Genomic DNA, 20,320 nt, shown 5'->3' with positions numbered 1-20,320 from the left:
CACTCGGGGAGCGCAACAACTCAATAAGGTCCGTACCTGAGAAAGCAATTTGATCCTTCGCCCCTCGAGAAGAAACACCTTCCCCCACTTCGCATCGAACTGCACTACAAGATATTCCAGACTCTGAGTAGGAACCAGATGACTCTTGTCCAGACTGACCACCCAACCTAAGGACTGCAACACTGCAATCACTCGGTCGGTGACCACTCGACTCTTCTCTGCTGTAGTCGCCCGAATCAGCCAGTCATCGAGATATGGATGCACCCGAATCCCCTCCTTCCGCAGGAACGCCGCCGCCACCACCACCACCACCACCACCATTACTTTGGAAAAAGTGCGTGGGGCAGTGGCCATCCCGAAAGGAAGGGCCCGAAACTGGAAGTGCTGACCCAGCACTGCAAATCAGAGAAATTGCTGATGGGGCTGCCAAATGGGAATGTGTAGGTACGCTTCCCTCAAATTGAGAGCAGTCAAAAACTCGCCTGGTTGAACAGCAGCAATAACTGCCCTCAACATCTCCATGCAGAAGTGACGAACCCGCAAAAACTGGTTTACTTTTCTGAGATCGAGAATAGGCCGAAAAGCCCCTCCTTTCTTTGGCACCACAAAGAAGATGGAGTACCGACCTGTGTACCTTTCGAGAGGAGGAACAGGCATGATAGCCCCTATCCTTAGCAGGTCTCGCACACACTGCAGAACCGCTGTCCTCTTGGCCCAAAAGTCTGTGACGGGAGAGAAGAATTCTAACTTGTAGCCCTCTCGCACTACATCGAGGATCCACTGGTCCGAAGTAATGCTGGCCCACTCTGGAAGAAAGAGAGAAAGCCGACCACCAATCTGCTCTCTTTCCGAGTGGACCTGCGCCACTCGGATTGAGCCGGAGCCCCTTGATGAGAGGGGGGTCCAGCCGGACGCTTCTTGTTGCGAAAGGAAGAACGCTGCCCAAAACGAGAACGCCGGAAGGCTGAGTTGGAGCACCTCGGGCGATACTGTCGCGACTCCCTGAACCGTGACCTCGAAGCTCCCTGCCTGGGCGTAGACTTGGTTCTATCCTCTGGGAGACGGTGAGATTTGGAATCCCTCAAATCTAACAACCTTTTCTAGGTCTTCCCCAAAAAGCAATTTCCCTCGGAAAGGCAATTTAATAAGCCGCTGCTTAGAGGCTATATCCGCGGCCCAATGACAGAGCCACAGAAGACGTCGAGAGGAAATGGTTAATGCCATGAGTTTGGCCGAAGCACGGACCAAATCATACAAGATATCCGCCAAGTACGCCAGCCCAACATCCATCAGGGGCAATTGAGGAGTGTCCAACATTTCCGACTCCGAAAACAAATCCATGACAGAATGTAGCCAACTGAGACAAGCTCTAGCCGCATAAGAACTACAAACAGAAGTTTGAAGTGTCAAAGTGGCTACCTCAAAGGCACGTTTCAAAGAGGCCTCCAGCCATCTGTCTTGCATATCCTTGAGTGCCACACCACCTTCCACTGGAAGAGTAGTCTTCTTAGTGACCGCCGTCACCACAGCATCCACCCTAGGCTGAGCAAACTTCTCTAAACGATCCGCTGAAACCGGATACTGCCGGGAAATAGCCCTGGCCACTTTCAGCCCCCCATCCGGCTCCGCCCACTGGGCCAAAATCAACTCTTCAATAGCTTCATGTACCGGAAAGGCCTTAGAAGGTCATCTGGTACTAGCCATCTTGCGATTGACTGCCTGAGAAGCTGCAACCTCAGGGTCCTCTATATTCAGGGCTTCCAGTGCCTGAGAGATAAAGGAGGACAACTCCTCCTTAAGGAAAATCCTCTTGGCGGAAGAGTCCTCTGGTTGGTCAGTGAGTACACCATCCTCCACATCCTCTACCCCCATCTGCTCCGAGAGAGCCACCGCGAAGGGAGCTGCAGGCGACTGTATGCAGGACCCCTCCTCAGACCCAAAAGAAACCCTAGGCTTTTTAAGGGAGGAGAAATCCTCTGGGGAAAAACCCAAAATCTCTTGGTTACCCCCAGACCCCCTGAGAGGATCAAAGGCCGAAGCTGTCGCAGCCGCATTGGGGGGGGGGGGGGGAGCAAGGCCCTTTTCAACAAAAACGCCTGATGGAGTAGCAAAATAAACTCTGGTGAAAACCCCTCCCCCGCAATGGAGGAGGTCGCAGCCATGGCACCTGCACCACTGCCCACACTGCATGACAGCCCCCCGACTCCCCTACCAGTGGAGAAGAAGCTTTGCCCAAAACTGCTACCGGAGCCGGCTCCGCGACCGATCGCAAAATGGCACGAGAATCGCCAGGCTCCGGGCGGGAAAGCACGCTCTCAGGGGACCACCGCTCCGTCAAGTCCCGCCAAATCATTGCACCCCGCGCTGCAAAGGCCCACCACCGAACGCCGTTTCCCACATCAGGAACAGTGTTTTACCGCCTCCGCTGCCATCACCCGCCCCCGAACAGGAACCCAGCAGGACTTACCCCGGACCAGGAAAGCGCGAGAACTGACAGGTGAGCCAAAAAAAAAAAAAAACTCCACTTCGAGGCAGGCTCAGACAGGCAGGCAACAGAAAACAGGACTCGGACAGCAGTAACACAAACTTGCTCTCAGCAAAAACACATTTTCTTGTGCCTTTTTTTTTTTTTAGTGAGGAGGCAGAAACAAACAGGGAAGGAAGGAACAGCAAAAGCCTGTTCAGAGGGAATTTGAGGTGCAGCAGGAACCCAGCAACTGAGTATGCTGCCAAAGGGGACACCACCAGTCCGCCACCCCCGGCTCAAACTGGCCACCGGCCCAGGAGCACCCTCAGAGGGCTTGGACCCAGGAGCTGGAGAAAAAGCCGTTCACCACCTGCTGAGATAGAGACATACTAACTGAGGAAGGAGCTGGCCGTCTGACATCACTGCCCTTAGTTTGTTTATCTCTATCTCCACCTGCTGGTAGGTGGACTTAACCCACTAAGTTACTGGATTTGTCTGCTGCAAGTGACAAGGAAATACTGATTTGGACGTTTTTGTGAGAAAAACGTCCAAATGCTGCTTTATGCCACTTTTTAGACGTTTTTCATTTTTGAAAATGAACCCAAAAGTCAAATCAATTTGTCAGGCAAAACTAGTTTGCAGGAGTAAGCTATCAATGCAAATGATAAAAGCCATTAATACTTACCTAAATTTATTTTATTTTCAAACTTTCTTAACACTTTATCTGTGGGAGTGAACACCTTGGCTGTATTACTTCCATGTATCTGTCTGTTTGCCTGAAAGAAAAGAAGATTCAGTATTTTTTAAATTATTGTTTCTGATTTCCTATAGTAGTAATCAACTTAACCATTATGTTTTTTTCTATTTTCCCCGAGATGTTTAAATAATTTTCCCTAACTAGATTCCATAGGGTCTGATAAGTGTTCAGAGAAGATAAACTTCTGGCAGACTAAATGGACCATGCGGGACTCTATGAAGCATCATACACTATGTATGTTACTATATCTGCAGTTCTCTAGGTACCTTTTGACCTAGGGAGGCCAAAATGCACCTACAGAACAAAACAAAAAAAAACAAAACACACTTCTCTACACAAAGGGAATATTCTAAATCCTTAGGGATGAATGGATAATATTGAACATATAAAATCATTCTGTATTCAAAATTATCTATCCATAAACAGGGTGGTGCCCTTTATATATTTAAAAGGGAATGTTCAACTGCAAAATGTATAAGTCTAGGTAGGCTGTGCAAATAGCAAGTATAACTTCAAGTCAGACTTGGAGCTGCTACCCATCAGCATTTCTCGAGCTTTTCCATGTAGGGCCCAACTGGTCCCAAAACAAAAATCAAAAAGTCATCTAACACTGGATCACTCCTCTCTATTGCCACTAGAGCTGTTCCGAATAGCATATTTTACTGTTCAGCCGAATACAAATAATTAAAAATATTATTTGGCCGAATACGAATATTGGGCATTGAGCTTTAACATCTATATATATAAAAGGCACCTCCAACGTTCCAATGAAGCCTCAAGCCAGATGAGGCGCCCGAGATATCCGGTTTGGCCTGCACTGCAGTCACTGTAGCTCCGCCCTCGCGTCAAAACGCAAAGACGTTGAGGGTGGGGCGGCGAAGGCACAACGTGTGACTCACAGATTCAGTTACAGCAGCGCTGCGGCGAGAGCGCTGCAAACTTTCATCGCTAAATCGCAAACAAGTGAGTCACTGAGTGAGGGAGGGACGGAAGGAGAGGGGGGGGTTGCAACTCGGAAGGAACGTACGGAGGGGGGGTCTAGAACTCGGGAGGGAGGGGAGGATGGGGGGGGGGGGGGGGGATTACCCTGCTAGCGCCCGTTTTATTTTTTCCCGAAACGGGCATTTCTTACTAGTAAATAATAAAGAAGCAACACATCAGAGATCAAGTGTTTATTTCAGTATAGTAGAACCCTGGATTATTTGTATTCGAATTTAAAATTGCTATTCAGGGCTGAATCGAACATGAATATTTGTTACAGCCCTTACTACTACCTTTATGGCAGTTTTCACATTTTGCACATTTTTGTACAATTCTAATGAAGTATCATCTTCTCAAAACCTGAAAGTGTTCTCCTCACATCGATTTTACAGGATCCATTCAACAGTGCATATACACTACCTGCGAGTTGCTTTTACGGAATGCAGCATAGCGCTTCGTGAGGTTTCCATTTCTGTTGCTCCAATCCCAGTCATCCTCATTCTCCTCATCCTCTTCATCATAGCTCTCAGCATCAATTTCTACAGAAGGTACTGCCTGTGATTCTGTAATTGTTGTATCCTCCTTTTTTTCTGTTCCCACATCATGTATATGTTCACTAAAAGACAACAAAATTTTGATGTACATAAAATAATTTGTGATTTATAAACTGAACTGATCAGTTAACACAGCTCCAGTAAATGAATTTAAAAAAAAAATCTGTTCTTGATTCAATATAAGTTCTACTGCTGACAGTCTTGCTGGGGCAATTGAAGTGGATGGCAGAACAATACTGGTGATAAGCCAAGCTTCTTCCCCATTTACTTCCACCCAGTGTCCCAGCCTGATTTTAAATTTTATACGCAAATGAGTAAGGGTGGGTGAAAGTGTGAAAAAGGAGAAAAGAAGTGAAGTGAAAATATGGAGGGTGGAAGGAGGGGAATGATGAGCCCCTTTACTGCACTCCTACATCCTACATGTGCATCTACCTTAGATATCCCCTATCTGCCCACCTAACATGGCACATAACCACTATACAATAGAGACCTCTCGGGTCCCTGACACAGCCCAAGTCACAGACAACTCTCCCAGAAACACCCTTGATCCCAGACACCGTATTTACCACACCTCTGCTGTGTCTCTGACAAAGAAACAGTTTGTTTTCTCCCATTATAGACATACCAGCCACATCAGATACCCCCCTCTCCTACACACAATATCCATACCCCTCACAATTTCCCCCAGATACTCAGTTCTACATCTACCCCACCCCCTCAATCTCCTCAATCACTCCTCAGTTCTACACATACCCCCCCAATCTCCCCAGATACGCCTCAGTTTTACAAATAACTCCCCCCACCCAATACCCATAACCTCACAATCTCCCCAGACACTCTTCAGTTCTACACATACCCCTCCCCCAACAAAGCCCCTTCCCTGGTCAAAGTTCTGAAAGGGAGGACTCCCCCCCCCCCCAGTTCACTGCATCATTTCATCTTTTACCCCCCCCACGTCAGCAAACTACCATCCCTTATCATCTTGGTGGACCAGTTCACACCAGTGTGTTGTGGCCCCTGCTAGCAGATGGAGGCAGAGAAATTTGAATATTCCAGTAATATCACTGTTATAAGGAGTTGTGCAGCCTGGGCCAATTCAGTATTTCTCTGCCTTGGGTTTGCTCTGTCAGCCAGCCACCAGTCATTAAATTCCTTGGCCTCTTGCTGCTGCGGCCATTCCTTACTCAGGAACTCACTGCCGATGTGTAACAGCAGTTTGTGTATCTGGGTTTAAAAAAAAGATTTAGACAAGTTCCTAGAGGAAATGTCCATAGTCTGTTATTGGAGATGGAAATGGGAAAGCTATTGCTTGCCCCGGGATTGGTAGCTTGGAATGCTGCTACTAATTGGATTTCTGCCAGGTGCACGTGACCTGGATTGGCCACTGTTGGAAGCAGGATACTGAGCTAGATGGACCACTAGTCTGACCCAGTATGGCTATTCTTATGTTCTTATGGTCATTTGGGCTGCCAACTCTCCTCCCCACACCAGTCTTTTTTCCCCACCCCATGGAAGCCGCACTGCACCCTCCCAGGGGCTGGCCAAAGGCAGCCTATTATACTGTTGCCAGCGACCAATGTAAACTTTACAGGACCGCAGGGATGTGAGAGAGGTAAGGGAGCGGGGAAGACCAGACCTTGGGGGGGGGGGGGGGGGGGGGAGGAGGAGTGATATGAAGCATCTTCCAAGGCCCTCAGCCATGTTGTTTGTGGGCAAGGGAGAATGCAGAACAGCGAGTAATGCATATCTAGGTACTGCATATACATACCAGCTAGTTAGTACCAGATTGGTATCTAGTACAAAACACACTTTTCTACCCATTTAGGTTTGCTTCAGATTTGATCCTATCAGCATCTCCTGTCAATCAAACTGGGAGCCAAGCTTGCATCGCATTATAAGTGGATTTGCGTTATAATGGATTGTGTTATAAAGGGGTTGAGCCTTTTTTTTTAATTTCCTTCCTAAATTCTAGCATTCTATTTGCTTTGCTCATCATTGCTGCACTTTGAGCAGAGGATTTCAATGTATTATGTAGGATAACACCTGGATCCTTTTCCTGAGAAGTGACCCCTAATGGGAAACCTAGCATCATCTAGTCATAGTTTATGTTATTCTTCCCTAAGTGCATCATTTTGCACTTGTCCATTTTGAATTTAATTTGCCATTTGGACACCCAGTCTTACAAGGTCCTCTTGCAATTTCTCAAGAGTCCTCTTATGATTAAATAACTTTGAATAATTATGTGTCATCTACAAATTTGATTATCTCATTAGTTGTTCCCATTTCCAGACCTTTATCAATTGAGAAAATTAGCCCTACTCTGTCTTCTGTCTTTTAACCAGTTTCCAATTCAAAATAGGACATTGACAAAGTACCTCTTCGAACAGGAGGCAAATGCTTTTTGAAAACTCAAATATGCTATGGGGCTCATTTTCAAAGCACTTACAAAGTTCCATAGGTTACTATGTAACATTATAAGTCTAAGTGCTTTGAAAATACGCCTCTACATCAACCAGCACATCTTTATCTACGTGATTATTGATGCATAAAAAAAAGGTAGAATATTGGAGCAAGAGAAGTCTTCTCTTTCCTAAGTTCATGTTGGCTTTGTCCCATTTAAAGATGATTATCAATACATTTAGCAACTCTTTATTTTGTTTCTACCATTTTTCCCAGAACCAAAATCAGGCTCACTGGTCTGTAGTTTCCTGATTACTTCAGAATCTGTTTTAAAAACAGCTGGGGATTGCATTGGCCAACCTTCAATATTCATGACTAAAATGTCTTTATTTTCAGTTCTTTCAGCACTCTGGGAGATTATACATATACACACATTCACAAATATACACACCATACAGTCTAGGTGATTTGCTACTCTTTAGTTTGACAATTGCCCCATTACATCTTCCAGGTTCACCAAAATTTGTTCCTCTAAATCATCACCTTTAAATATCATTGTTGGCATCTGCCTCAGTGAAGAATGAAGCAAAAATTCATTTAGGGGCTCATTTTCAGAGCACTTAGATTAAAAAGTTCCACAGGTTAAGTGCTTTGAAATACACATGTTAGTCTCTCTGCTATGTCCTTGTAGGTGCCCCCTTTTACCCCTTGATCTTCTACTAGCTCAATCAAATCCCTCATAACCTTCTTACCTTAAAGGTGTTCTAAGATTTTGCTTCATCAGCAAGCTTCTTTTCAAATTGTCTTTTTTAAAAATATTTTATAAGTTTACAATACAATAATAACTAAGCAACAACTTGTGCACGAATATCAGGAGCAAAAAGCAAAAAAGAAAAATAGGAAAAAGCAAAAAAAGGTACCATCTCTGCCCATTAGTTCATAAAATATAAACAGATCCAAGGACTGAAAAGAACATAAAATTACTAATATAAGAAAATCACACATACCTAAACCGGCTAATTAACATTGTAACTATTACAATGACAAAACTAAGGCGCTCCCTATGGGAGTCAGAACTGTTCTGTTTATGAAACAAACACAGACAGGTGGGAAGGATCAAAAAAGATATAACTCCTATCTTTGTAATTTTTACAGGGAAATGTCAAGTTAACAACTGCAAACGACCAAGGAAATAACATTTTGATGGAAAGAAGGGGGGGGTCCCGTTTACCCAATATCAGGTATTACTATTTGGAAGTTCAATTAAAACATATATTGGATTGGTCTTTAGGGGTGGGGAAACCAGGGGTTCAGACAGAAATGGTGACCAAATTTTGATCTCAAATATTTGCCATGAGACCTTGGGATGAGAGAGACAATGGGTGAAAGAAATGAAAAACCCCTATACTCAACACTTATTGAAAAAGTCTGGTGAACAGTTGTTAAAACTTAAAGGGATTAAGAAAGTGGGATTCAAGTTAGCCCTAATCAGGGATGAAGATTTCATTTTGATAGATGGGCACTTTCAATCATTTTGATAGATGGGCACTTTCAATCAACTAATAGGGGAAGATGGGTTCAGGTTGTTCCAAGAGCAATGCAGGAGGAGAACAGGGGAAATTTTTGTATATGCGAGTCCTGGGGATTGAGGTGACAGATACAATAGGCAGGTAACAGATAGAAAAAACTGGAATGGGAATCCATGCAGCAAATGAAAGGAGCAATCACTATTGTATGAAATTCTTTTAAGGTAGAAATTTTTAAAAATTCAAATTTATGACAGCTTGGAAACCAAATCTAGGGAGCAAAATATCAGGAGGAGGGTGAAAGGATTTGTATTGTAGCCAGGAAATGATCTATTAGTTCAGCAAAAGGAGAATTTCATACAATACTAGTAAAAAAAGGCCCGTTTCTAACACAAATGAAACGGGCGCTAGCAAGGTTTTCCTTGGAGTGTGTATGGAGAGAGTATAAGTGAGAGTGAGTGTGTGTGTGAGAAAGTAAATGTGTGTGCTCCTCGGAAGAAAAACAAACGTCTGTGTGCTTGGTTTTGAGAGTATGGGAATGACGGCTGTGTTGGGGAGTGGAAACAGAGATTAACCAATGGGCTTCCTTGCTCGTGTGTAGTAATCATAGTGCACCATGGCCGGAGTCGGAGAGGAGAGGGAGGGCGGTGGAACGGTGAGCGAGCGGCTGCGGGAGGGTGGGTGAGGGGGACTGTGGGCGGGGGAACGGGGTCCAGCGCCGATGTTGGATTTCAAGCGTGCTGACTTTAGTAAAATGGGGGAATACCTGAGGAAGGAGATGATGGGCTGGGAGGAACTACGAGAAGTGGAAGGACAGTGGACCAGACTGAAAGAAGCTATAAATAGGGCCACAAACCTTTATGTAAGGAAAGTAAATAAAAGCAAGAGAAAAAGGAAACTGATATGGTTCTCCAAGCAAGTGGTTGAGAAAATAAAGGCTAAAGAGTTGGCGTTCCAGAAATACAGAAAAACTCAAGAAAAGGAACACATGGAGGAATACTGGATGAAAATGAAAGAAGCCAAGAGAGAGATACGACTGGCAAAAGCGCAAGCGGAAGAACAAATGGCTAGAAATGTAAGGAGGGGTGACTAAAAAGGGAATTGTGAGACTAAAAGATACTGCAAACCGCTATGTGGAAAATGATGAAGAAAAAGCAAATTTGCTAAATAGATACTTTTGTTCTGTTTTCACAGAGGAAAATCCTGGAGAAGGACCGTGATGGACTGGAAATAATACAATTGAGAATGAAGTGGATAGAGCACCGTTCACAGAAGAAAGTCTGTATCAACAACTTGAAAAGCTAAAGGTGGACAAAGCCATGGGACCGGACGGGATCCACCCCAGGATATTGAGGGAGCTCAGAGAGGTTTTGGCGGGTCCTCTTAAAGATTTGTTTAATATATCCTTGCAGACGGGAAAGGTTCCGAGGGATTGGAGAACGGCAGAGGTGGTCCCTCTTCACAAAAGTGGTGATAGGGAAGAAGCTGGAAACTACAGGCCGGTAAGCCTCACTTCGGTTATTGGAAAAGTAATGGAAGCGATGCTGAAGGAAAGGATAGTGAATTTCCTGGAAGCCAATAAGTTGCAAGATCCGAGACAACATGGTTTTACGAAAGGGAAATCGTGCCAAAAGAAATTTCATTGAGTTCTTTGATTGGGTGACAGGAGAATTGAATCAGGGTCGAGCTATGGACGTAATCTACTTAGATTTCAGCAAAGCTTTTGACACGGTTCCCCACAGGAGGCTCTTAAATAAACTGGAGGGGCTGAAGATAGGACCTGAAGTGGTGAACTGGATTAGGAACTGGTTGACGGACAGACGCCAGAGGGTGGTGGTGAATAGAATTCGCTCAGAGGAAGGAAAGGTGAGTAGTGGAGTGCCTCAGGGATCGGTGCTGGGGCCGATTCTGTTCAATATATTTGTGAGTGACATTGCCGAAAGGTTAGAAGGTAAAGTTTGCCTATTTGCGGATGATTCTAAGATCTGTAACAGAGTAGACACCTGGGAGGGAGTGGAAAACATGAAAAAGGATCTGAGGAAGCTAGAGGAATGGTCTAAGGTTTGGCAATTAAAATTCAATGCCAAGAAATGCAAAGTGATGCACTTAGGGATTAGAAATCCATGGGAGACGTATGTATTAGGCGGGGAGGGTCTGATAGGTACTGGCGGAGAGAGGGATCTTGGGGTGATAGTATCTGAGGATTTGAAGGCAACGAAACAGTGTGACAAGGCGGTGGCCATAGCTAGAAGGTTGTTAGGCTGTATAGAGAGAGGTGTGACCAGCAGAAGAAAGGGGGTGTTGATGCCCCTGTATAAGTCGTTGGTGAGGCCCCACCTGGAGTATTGTGTTCAGTTTTGGAGGCCGTATCTTGTTAAGGATGTAAAAAGAATTGAAGCGGTGCAAAGAAAAGCTACGAGAATGGTATGGGATTTGCGTTACAAGACGTATGAGAAGAGACTTGCTGAACTAAACATGTATACTCTGGAGAAAAGGAGAAACAGGGGTGATATGATACAGACGTTCAAATATTTGAAAGGTATTAATCCGCAAACGAACCTTTTCCGGAGATGGGAAGGTGGTAGAACAAGAGGACATGAAATGAGATTGAAGAGGGGCAGACTCAAGAAAAATGTCAGGAAGTATTTTTTCACAGAGAGAGTAGTGGATGCTTGGAATGCCCTCCCGCGGGAGGTGGTGGAAATGAAAACGGTAACGGAATTCAAACATGCGTGGGATAAGCATAAAGGAATCCTGTGCCGAAGGAATGGATCCTCAGGAGCTTAGTCAAGATCGGGAGGCGGGGATAGTGCTGGGCAGACTTATACGGTCTGTGCCAGAGCCGGTGGTGGGCAGTGGGACTGGTGGTTGGGAGGCAGGGATAGTGCTGGACAGACTTGTACGGTCTGTGCTAGAGCCGATGGTTGGGAGGCAGGGCTGGTGGTTGGGAGGTGAGGATAGTGCTGGGCAGACTTATACGGTCTGTGTCCTGAAGAGCACAGGTACAAATCAAAGTAGGGTATACACAAAAAGCAGCAAATATGAGTTATCTTGTTGGGCAGACTGGATGAACCGTACAGGTCTTTTTCTGCCGTCATCTACTATGTTACTATGTTGGTTGGTTTTGAGTGTATGGGAATGACGGCTGCATTGGGGAATGGAAACAGAGATTACCCAATGACAATGCGATTTGTTGAGTGTCATTGCTCCGCCCTCTACGTCATCACGTTGTGACGCGGGGGCGGGGCAGACACTCATAGGATCTTGCAACTACAAATTTAGAACGTTGGAGGTGCCTTTTATATAGAGAAACTAGTAAAAAAAAACGTTTCTGATGCAAATGAAACGGGGGCTAGCAAGGTTTTCTTCAGAGTGTGCATGTGGGAGTGTGTGTGTCCCTGCCGTCTGCCCTCTCTCTCTCCCTCCCCCTCCCCCCTCCGAGTCCAGTCCTTCAGTGTTGTTTCCTGCTGTTCTGTGTTTGTGTTACAGAGAGAGTGAGGGCATCTCTCTCCCCTCCCCCCTCTGAGTCCTTCACTGTTTTGTGGGATTTCGTGCTCTGTTGTTTTCCTTCACTCATGGGGAAACCGGATATCTCTGGCGCTTCACACTTCCGGCTGGAGGCTTCAGTGGTGCCTTTTATATATATAGAGATATTGAACAGATGGTATCTCACACCCATGAGGTTAAAAACAATATTTCCAAATGCCTTGAACTCATGAGACAGTGTGACTAAGAGGGGACCTTCTAGCACATAAGGAAGACCTGTGGGAAGGTGGTAGACTTCTGGCAGGATGTGATGAGGAAGGGTAGAGCCTAGGCTCTTCCCATTGGGGTGGATGTCACACAAATCTAGTAAGGGAAAGAAAAAACTATATGGTAGAGCATAATGGCTACAAGAGGAGCCATAGCACGTTGCTGGAAACAAGTGGAGTCCCCATTAATTCACAGATGGAGGGAGCATTTGGAGTTCATTGTACAGAAAGAAAAATTGACCAAGACAGAGGTTTTTATAAAGAAGCAGATAAAGGGGTCCTCTTAGGGACATACTGGCAAGTAGTAATGGGGGGTAGGGGAGGAAGTTGTAATGTAGCGCTTTAGAAATGCTAGTTAGTAGTAGTAATGGGAACCTATTTGACTGTTGTTTGATCATTTGTTTGGGAGTCATATGTTCTTGTTATTTTATAGTTATGTGTAAAAAGAAAAAAACAAATGACAAAAAACCAAAAACAAAATAAAACCACCTTTACCCATTTGTAAAACTACAGAACGAAATAACAGAAATTGTTTTATTTGCTTCTGAGTATCTCTGGAGACATCTAAAAACATTCTAATTTCAAAATTAAAAAAAAAATACTTTAGATACCACAAACTATATACTAAGTAACCAGTCCTGATCAACTGCCAAAGCTAACTGCGCAAGTAAAGTCCCAGCAACCAAATCCTCAGTATCCATTTTTCCAATAATGCAGAAACATCTATACCATCCACCTGCAGGCTCTCTCCATCACATTTATCCATTTGTTTCTTTGCAGTAGGAAAGTAATAAATCTTGCAATTGGTGGTAATGATTTCCATTAAATACTTATTAAACATCTCTTTATGAGGAACAATAGAGGATTTAGGAAAATTCAGAACACAAGTTAGAACGAGTCATGTTTTCTAAAGTTTCCGTCTTAAACCTTAATGCAGTCAAATCCTTAGTTATAGTTGACTTAAGATTCTTAATAATTATTTTTCTTTTGACACAAATCATCTGTAACTTTTATACGTTCTTGCTCCAATTTAAGAATTCTCTGTTCTTGAGCACATAAAGCAGATTATGGTGCTCATTTTCAAAGCACAGATTTACAAAAAGTTAGGTGGAGGCGTATTTTCAAAGCACTGACTTATAAAGTTCCATAAATTACCTTAGGCCTACAAAGTTACATAAGGGCTCATTTTTGATGAGAAAAACATCCAAAAGTGGCATAAAAGGCAGTTTATACATCTTTCTCACAGAATAATATCCAATGCATATAATCAAAAGAAAGAACAAAAACCAGTCTAAAATGCCAGTATGTCCAAAACTAAGCATGCTGATTTTGTGCGTTATACACGGACCCTACTTTCTTGGATCACGTCTTTATCAAGACTGTTTTCCAGTGATTACATTTTCCTATACTTCAGTGATTTTGTGTACAGACCCCTGATATAGGATTCACACCAACAAAGTGATGTGTTGGGTCCTGAAGAATAAAGGTTTTATTCGTATATTCCTCATCCTGATTCTTTACGGAAAGAGCCCTGCTGGTCACACTACTTCTTTTGTTGGTATTTGTTGACATTGTGGAATACGGTCCTTCGCATTCACGGTGATCCTCCAGAACTAAACATTCCCCGAGAGGGCATTTTGCAGGCGTGATGTGGGCGGTCTTACAGAATGTATGTTTCCAGTCCATAACAGATAGCAAAATGATTTCTTACTGACAAGAAGAAAAACGTCCACAATTAACCCTGGATGCTTTTAAAGCAGGTCTAAGAGCTAACTTCTTTTTTGACCCATTTTCAATTTTGTGGAGTGAGAGAGTGGAAAACTAAGAGTGTTGGTTATTGAGAAAGAGTTGCTGAGTGCTTTCTTACTGTTTGTCTAATTGCCCTAGCCTGAACCTTCTCACCCTTACATTCTCTGACTTGCCTCTTTTCTCACCTGCTCAGCCACAACCACCCCTTCCTCTGTATCCTGTCTCCCCCCTCCACAACAATCACTGTCCCACAGACCACACACATCATTATAGCCCCCTACCCATTTGGCTTCTGTCTTTCCTTGTTGGTCTGTTGTCCTGTGTGCTGCTACTATGTGTGTGAAGACGTATGGTTGCAGCTAGGAGAGTGAGTGCTTAGTAGGTGTGGCCCGAGTGTTTGCTGTTACTGAGGGTGATTGCTGTGTGCTTCTGGTGCTGTGTGTGACTGTATTGTTCGTTGGTGGTGGGAGAGTGAGTGATTGCTGCTGCTGCTGCGTGTGTGTGTGTAGGGGCTGCGCTGGTGGTACAGCAATTGCTGGGTGGTGTCTGTGGATGCTGGGTGTCACTAGGTTAGTAGGTAGAGGTGTGAACAGCGGTGTGTCTGGGGTTAGTGGGTTGCACCTGTGGTGGTGGGATATGGATGCACCGTATGCACTGGTGGGTTTGGCAATGATGGAGAGTTTAGAGGGGAGGTCCCGCAGGAGATACTCACATCCCAGAATACTTCAGTCCTGTACCTGTTTCCTGGACCTTACTGACCAGCAATGCCTTCATAGGTACCGTTTTGATAGGGTTGCCATACAGTACTTCTGTGAGCAGCTCCAATGCCTCCTCCAGCCCAGGACACACAGAAACAATCCCATTCCCGTCCACCTCAAGGTCACTACCTCCGTTGCATTTCTAGCCACTGGCACATTCCAGTCTGTGGAACGTGGGTCTCACACAGCCCCTCATCTCAAACTGCCTCACCCAGTTCCTCCATGCCTTCCTCACCAACACCTCCAACTACATCAACTTCCCCACTACCCACCAGGCCCTCCAAAACAACATGGCAGAGTTTTACACCACGAACCACTTCTCCTCGGTCATAAGCCTCATCGACTGCACACACATCACACTCAACCCCCCCCCCCCCCCCCCCCCTACGCATATGAGGCCACCTACTGAAATTGCAAAGCCTTCCACTCCATTAATATGCAAATTGTGTGTGATGCTCAGGGTGAGATTGTGGACGTGTGTCCACGATACCCAAGCTCAACCTATGACTCCTATATCCTCCAGCATCCTGTGATCTACCGGAGGTTTGACCGAGGGATCACTGGAAGCTGGCTCCTAGGTAAGTGCTACAGCGTTCCCTCTCCTCAACCATCTACACACTCCCTACCTCTAGGTGTCTGCACGTTCCTCCCTCCCCTCCCCACAAGGGCAGCAGACCAGCCTATACACACCCTTATCTCCCATTCTGCTTCCCCCTACAGGTAACAGAAGATACCCACAATGAATGTGGCTCGTGACCCCCATTGTCCCCCACTGCATATCCGTGGGGGTAAGCAGCATGGAATCTAGCTATATTTATTCCTAGGGGAATTCTACTTAAAAGACACATTCTGAAATCTGCATAACAATTTTGAAAAGTGTGCACAATATTTAAAAATTCTGCACACTTTGGGCCCTTTTACTAAAGCATAGCGCACTAAATGCTGCATGTTCTATTTTATACCTATGGGCCACATGGTACTTAACACACACTAATGTCCATTAGCATACACTAAACTTTAGTACATAAGCTTACATAAGTATTGCCATACTGGGACAGACCAAAGGTCCATCAAGCCCAGCATCCTGTTTCCAACAGTGGCCAATCTAGGTCACAAATACCTGGCAAGATCCCCAAAAAAGTACAAAACATTTTAAGCTGCTTATCCCAGAAATATTTTCCCCAATTTAATAATGGTCTATGGATTTTTCTTTAAGAAAGCCGGCCAAACCTTTTTTAAACTCCGCTAAGCTAAATGCCTTTACCACATTTTCTGGCAACGAATTCCAGAGTTGAATTACACATTGAGTGAAGAAACATTTTCTGTGATTCGTTTTACATTTACTATTTTGTAGCTTCATCACATGCCCCCTAGTCCTAGCATTTTTGGAAAGCGTAAACAGAAGCTTCACGTCTACCCGTTCAACTCCACTCCACTCATTATTTTATAGACCTCTATCATATCTTCCTTCAGCCGCCTTTTCTCCAAGCTGAAGAGACTCAGGCGCTTTAGCCTTACCTCATAGGGAAGTCATCCCATCCCCTTTATCATTTTTGTCGCCCTTCTCTGCACCTTTTCTAATTCCACTGTATCTTTTTTGAGATGCAGCAACCAGAATTGAACACAATATTCGAGGTGCGGTCGCACCAGGGAGCGATACAAAGGCATTATAACATCCTCATTTTTGTTTTCCATTCCTTTCCTAATAGTACATAACATTCTATTTGCTTTCTTAGCCGCAGCAGCACACTGAGAAGAAGGTTTCAATGTATCATCGACGACAACACCTAGATACCTTTCTTGGTCGGTGACTCCCAACATGGTGACATAGCTATAATTTTTTTGTGATAAAAACATCCAAATGCCGCTTTATGCCACTTTTTAGATGTTTTTCTCTTTTGAAAATGAGCCTGATAGTGATGTGGAGGGGCATTTTCGAAAGGGATGTGCCCGCAAAACGTCCCGATCCAGGGGCGGGGAAACCCACATTCTCAAAACAAGATGGACATCCATCCCTCACCTCAAAAATACCGTCAGGGACGTCCAAAATCACCAAATGTGGTCATCCCTAGAGATGAACGTACCCAGTAAAAGCGCCCATATGCAGAATTTTTAAATATTGTGCACATATTTTTAAAAATTGTTGTGCAAAATTCCCCCAGGAATAAAAATAACTAGACTCCATGCTTCTTATCCCCACGGATACGCAGTGGCTTTCTCCAGACCTTAATATAATGGGCTTTCTTTTGGCATTCATCCAAACCTTTTTTTTATATGCAGCTATGCTATCTTTGTTGAACACTTTCTGAAAACACCAGATACACTACGATGCTTATTTTCAAATTACATAGACTTTACAAAGTTACATAGAGGCATATTTTCAAAGCACTTTGGGAGGCTAAGTTCCATAGGTTTCTATGGAACTTTGGGAGGCTAAGTGCTTTGAAAATGAGCCTGATAGTAACATATGTACAGTACTTTGAAAATGAGTCTCTATATTAGCTTATTTTTACCACTGCTTAAAACAAAAAAAAGTTGCAGATCAGTATGAGGCTTTGCTTGGCTAAATCCCATTAAACCATGCCTCTGGGTGTACCAATTTTGTTCTTTATAATAGTTTCTACAAGCAGCACTGGGCAAGCAAGACAGTTCAGTGAGGCAAAGTTTTAATTGAGATGATAAAGGAAAATGAACACAAGCAATTTACACAAGGGAATGGGTGTTAATAATGGAGGAAGAAAACCAAACCGAGGGGAAAATCGAAATGGTGAAGTTCTCCCCTACATCATAAGATTCAAAAACAAGTGTGTAAAAGTTGGTATACTCTTCCTGTACTTCAGTGTATTAGTATCACAATAGTAATTCCTGAGAACAACACTGAGAAATTGTGATTTGCCTCCTTCTTCCTTGTAAATCTGGTTATAAGCAAAAAAGATAGCACAAGACTGCACAAAAAGAAAAAAGGAGCTGCACGGGAACAGTCACTTGATCACTTTCCCAGGGGATTAGTGGATCAGGCCTAACATGTATAGAATGTTTGTACGTTTGGGAAGCTTGCCAGGTGCCCTTGGCCTGGATTGGCCGCTGTCGTGGACAGGATGCTGGGCTCGATGGACCCTTGGTCTTTTCCCAGTGAGACATTACTTATGTACTTATGTAGTTATAATACATATCATGAGCTGCCACTGTGTATGTACACACTGTGCAGAATAAAGGCGAGATGGTGGATTACCTGTCCTCAGATTCCGCATCATCGAACTGTCCCGGCACAGTGCTACTCATTAAATCCAGGCGCCTCCAGCTCATTGCCCCGAGTGAGACGCCCGTCATACACTCTCTAAGAAGGGTTCCGGTAAAACGTGAATCTAAATCGCACGGCTATAAGTGCCGAGAGCTATCTGTGTTGTGGCAACAGCTCTAGCGATCGTTTTCCTAGAGCCGGATAAAAAGATAAGCCAAGTAGGCCCGTGCTTGGGGCCCGAAAGGTTCAGAAGGCCTGCTGTTGTGCACCAATCCGTTGAGCACAGTCAGTGTCCAGTGCGCCGGCATTAAAAGAGCAATAAACTAAACGTCGAGCCCGTGACGTCATCTTGCCCATCTCTCTCTCCGCCCACGGTTCGGCATCTCTCTTTCCCTTGACCCTCCCATTCAGTCGGCTCTGTTCCCTCCTCTTCCAATCCGGTTATTTTCCCCACCCCCACACATATCTATTTTACTAAAATAAAATCCTCTTTGCTCCTGCAGGCGCGGCAACGGTACTGAAAAGTTGCCCGCGGCCTTCCCTCAGAATCTGACTGAGGCTCAGATCCGTGAATGACCTGTTCCTAAACAGGAAGTTACGTCAAAAATCGACCGGGGTAGGAGTAGGACTCGGAGGATTACAGGCAGCTAAACTACAGGAGAGGCGCGTGCGTGCAGTGCGCGCGGCTGCCTGTGTTTTCACGTATGTTGGGGGTGTTGTGTAATGTGCCTGTGTTGCTTCCGTATTAGCGTATCGCTTTTTCTTCTTCCCCGTCTCCCTTCCGTAGTGGAATTTCCAGACTCAGCGAAACTGTATATATATAAAAAAAAACTTCCAGGAAGCAGTAGACTGCTTGTACGCATACGCTTCCACGTGAATTATTAGAAACCAGAGTACAGTCAGCACGGAGTTTCTGAAATGTTAGTGGTGTCCTGACAGTACCTGTATTCACATTTAGGTTGAGGGGTGAGTGGAATATATATATATTTTTTTTATTATTTGATCTTTTTTGTCATGTATTTTGCCGTTTGGGCAGAAAAATGTTTTCCATAAACTGGTTGTTTTACAAACTGGTGCTGTACCTTTCCTGTTTTGTTCTTTTCTTTGGAACTCTCTTACCAAAGATATTCCTGTACTTAACAGGTACCAAGTAATATTTTAGGAAAAAGTTAAAAGCTGCCTTTTCAGGTTTTTTTACTGTAATTTTTTTTTGTTTACTGTAAGGTTATTTCTTTGGTTTTACGAGTCTAGGCTACTATTTGACTATTCTTAAGCAGCTATTTGTGCAAGATTGGGAATATAAGCATAATTTTATGGCCTGGCAGGAGCCTAAAGGGAATGGGACTTGTAAAAAATACTAGTTCGGTTTGATAGCACAGATCAGAGACGCTGCTCCAATTTTCTCCGCTCAACTCTGTTTCGAGTGTAATGGAGCGCTGTAGCTTCAATTTATTGGTAAGACACACATATTGTTTTCACATTTGGATAGAATTAATAATCAACATACGGCAGAGAAGACTCCTGACGCAGGCCAGTACGGCCGAAACACAGCTGTGTCGAGTCCCTTTCTCCCTGCTACCGTTTGGCTAATAAAGTTGATTCTTCATTTTTACATCCAAAGTGTCGTCTTTTCTATGTAATTTTTGATTTTGATGAATTTATTTTTTTTAATACATATTTTATGATTAATTTCAAATTTTGACGTTTTTAATATATATTTTTTGTTTTTGTTAGTCATCTTCGCTGTTTTGTTTCTTGTTGATTTCCTTGCGAAGACTGGTTTCTTCTGTTTTTTTTGTACTACGGATATGACAGATAAACGGGATGACAGTAGGAGAGATAGTGTTAAGTAGATGTGTGGGAATAGGATCAGAGGAACAGGTAGGTAGTTTCGAGGAGGAAAGAAGATGTATAGTTTCCTCTTCAGTGATTTCAGAAAAGGAGCATTGTGAAAGGTACTGTAGCAAATGGACCAATAAACTAAACATGTCACTAAAATTGCAGCAGAAGGCTTCCAAAAGAGGGCTGTATGGGAATTGGGATAGCAGGATTCCAGTGGGTAACTCCATGTCTGCGGGGATCCCGTGGGGATGGACCTAGGATCCCCGCGAAAATGCCTTCCCTCCCCTGAGCAT

General features: G+C 44.2%; 2 protein-coding genes across 4 annotated transcripts in view; one reads left to right on the top strand and one right to left on the bottom strand.

Moving 5' to 3' along the window:
- The window catches only part of LOC115475174 (serine/threonine-protein kinase RIO1-like), a 201,305-nt gene extending 182,553 nt beyond the window's left edge, over positions 1 to 18,752 (bottom strand). The window contains exons 1-3 of one of the 2 annotated variants that reach the window (XM_030210941.1): positions 18,177 to 18,752; positions 4,626 to 4,821; positions 3,153 to 3,243 (exon numbers count right to left, since the gene is read on the bottom strand). In XM_030210941.1, coding sequence (XP_030066801.1) covers positions 3,153 to 3,243; positions 4,626 to 4,821; positions 18,177 to 18,274 — 385 coding nt within the window. In that variant the 5' untranslated portion in view covers positions 18,275 to 18,752. The remainder of the gene's footprint in view (positions 1 to 3,152; positions 3,244 to 4,625; positions 4,822 to 18,176) is intronic. The other variant, XM_030210942.1, reaches the window with a different exon arrangement.
- Positions 18,753 to 18,941: 189 nt separating this feature from the next.
- Positions 18,942 to 20,320, top strand: part of RIPK1 (receptor interacting serine/threonine kinase 1) — a 273,536-nt gene continuing 272,157 nt past the window's right edge. For both annotated transcript variants that reach the window (XM_030210928.1, XM_030210923.1), the window contains exon 1: positions 18,942 to 19,151. The gene's annotated coding sequence lies outside the window, so the exon portion shown is untranslated. The remainder of the gene's footprint in view (positions 19,152 to 20,320) is intronic.

This window comes from Microcaecilia unicolor, chromosome 1 (assembly GCF_901765095.1).
Source record: "Microcaecilia unicolor chromosome 1, aMicUni1.1, whole genome shotgun sequence".
Classification (NCBI taxonomy): Eukaryota; Metazoa; Chordata; class Amphibia; order Gymnophiona; family Siphonopidae; genus Microcaecilia; species Microcaecilia unicolor.
The sequence above is the reverse complement of the archived record's forward strand: the minus strand, read 5'-3'. Positions and strand labels throughout refer to the sequence as shown.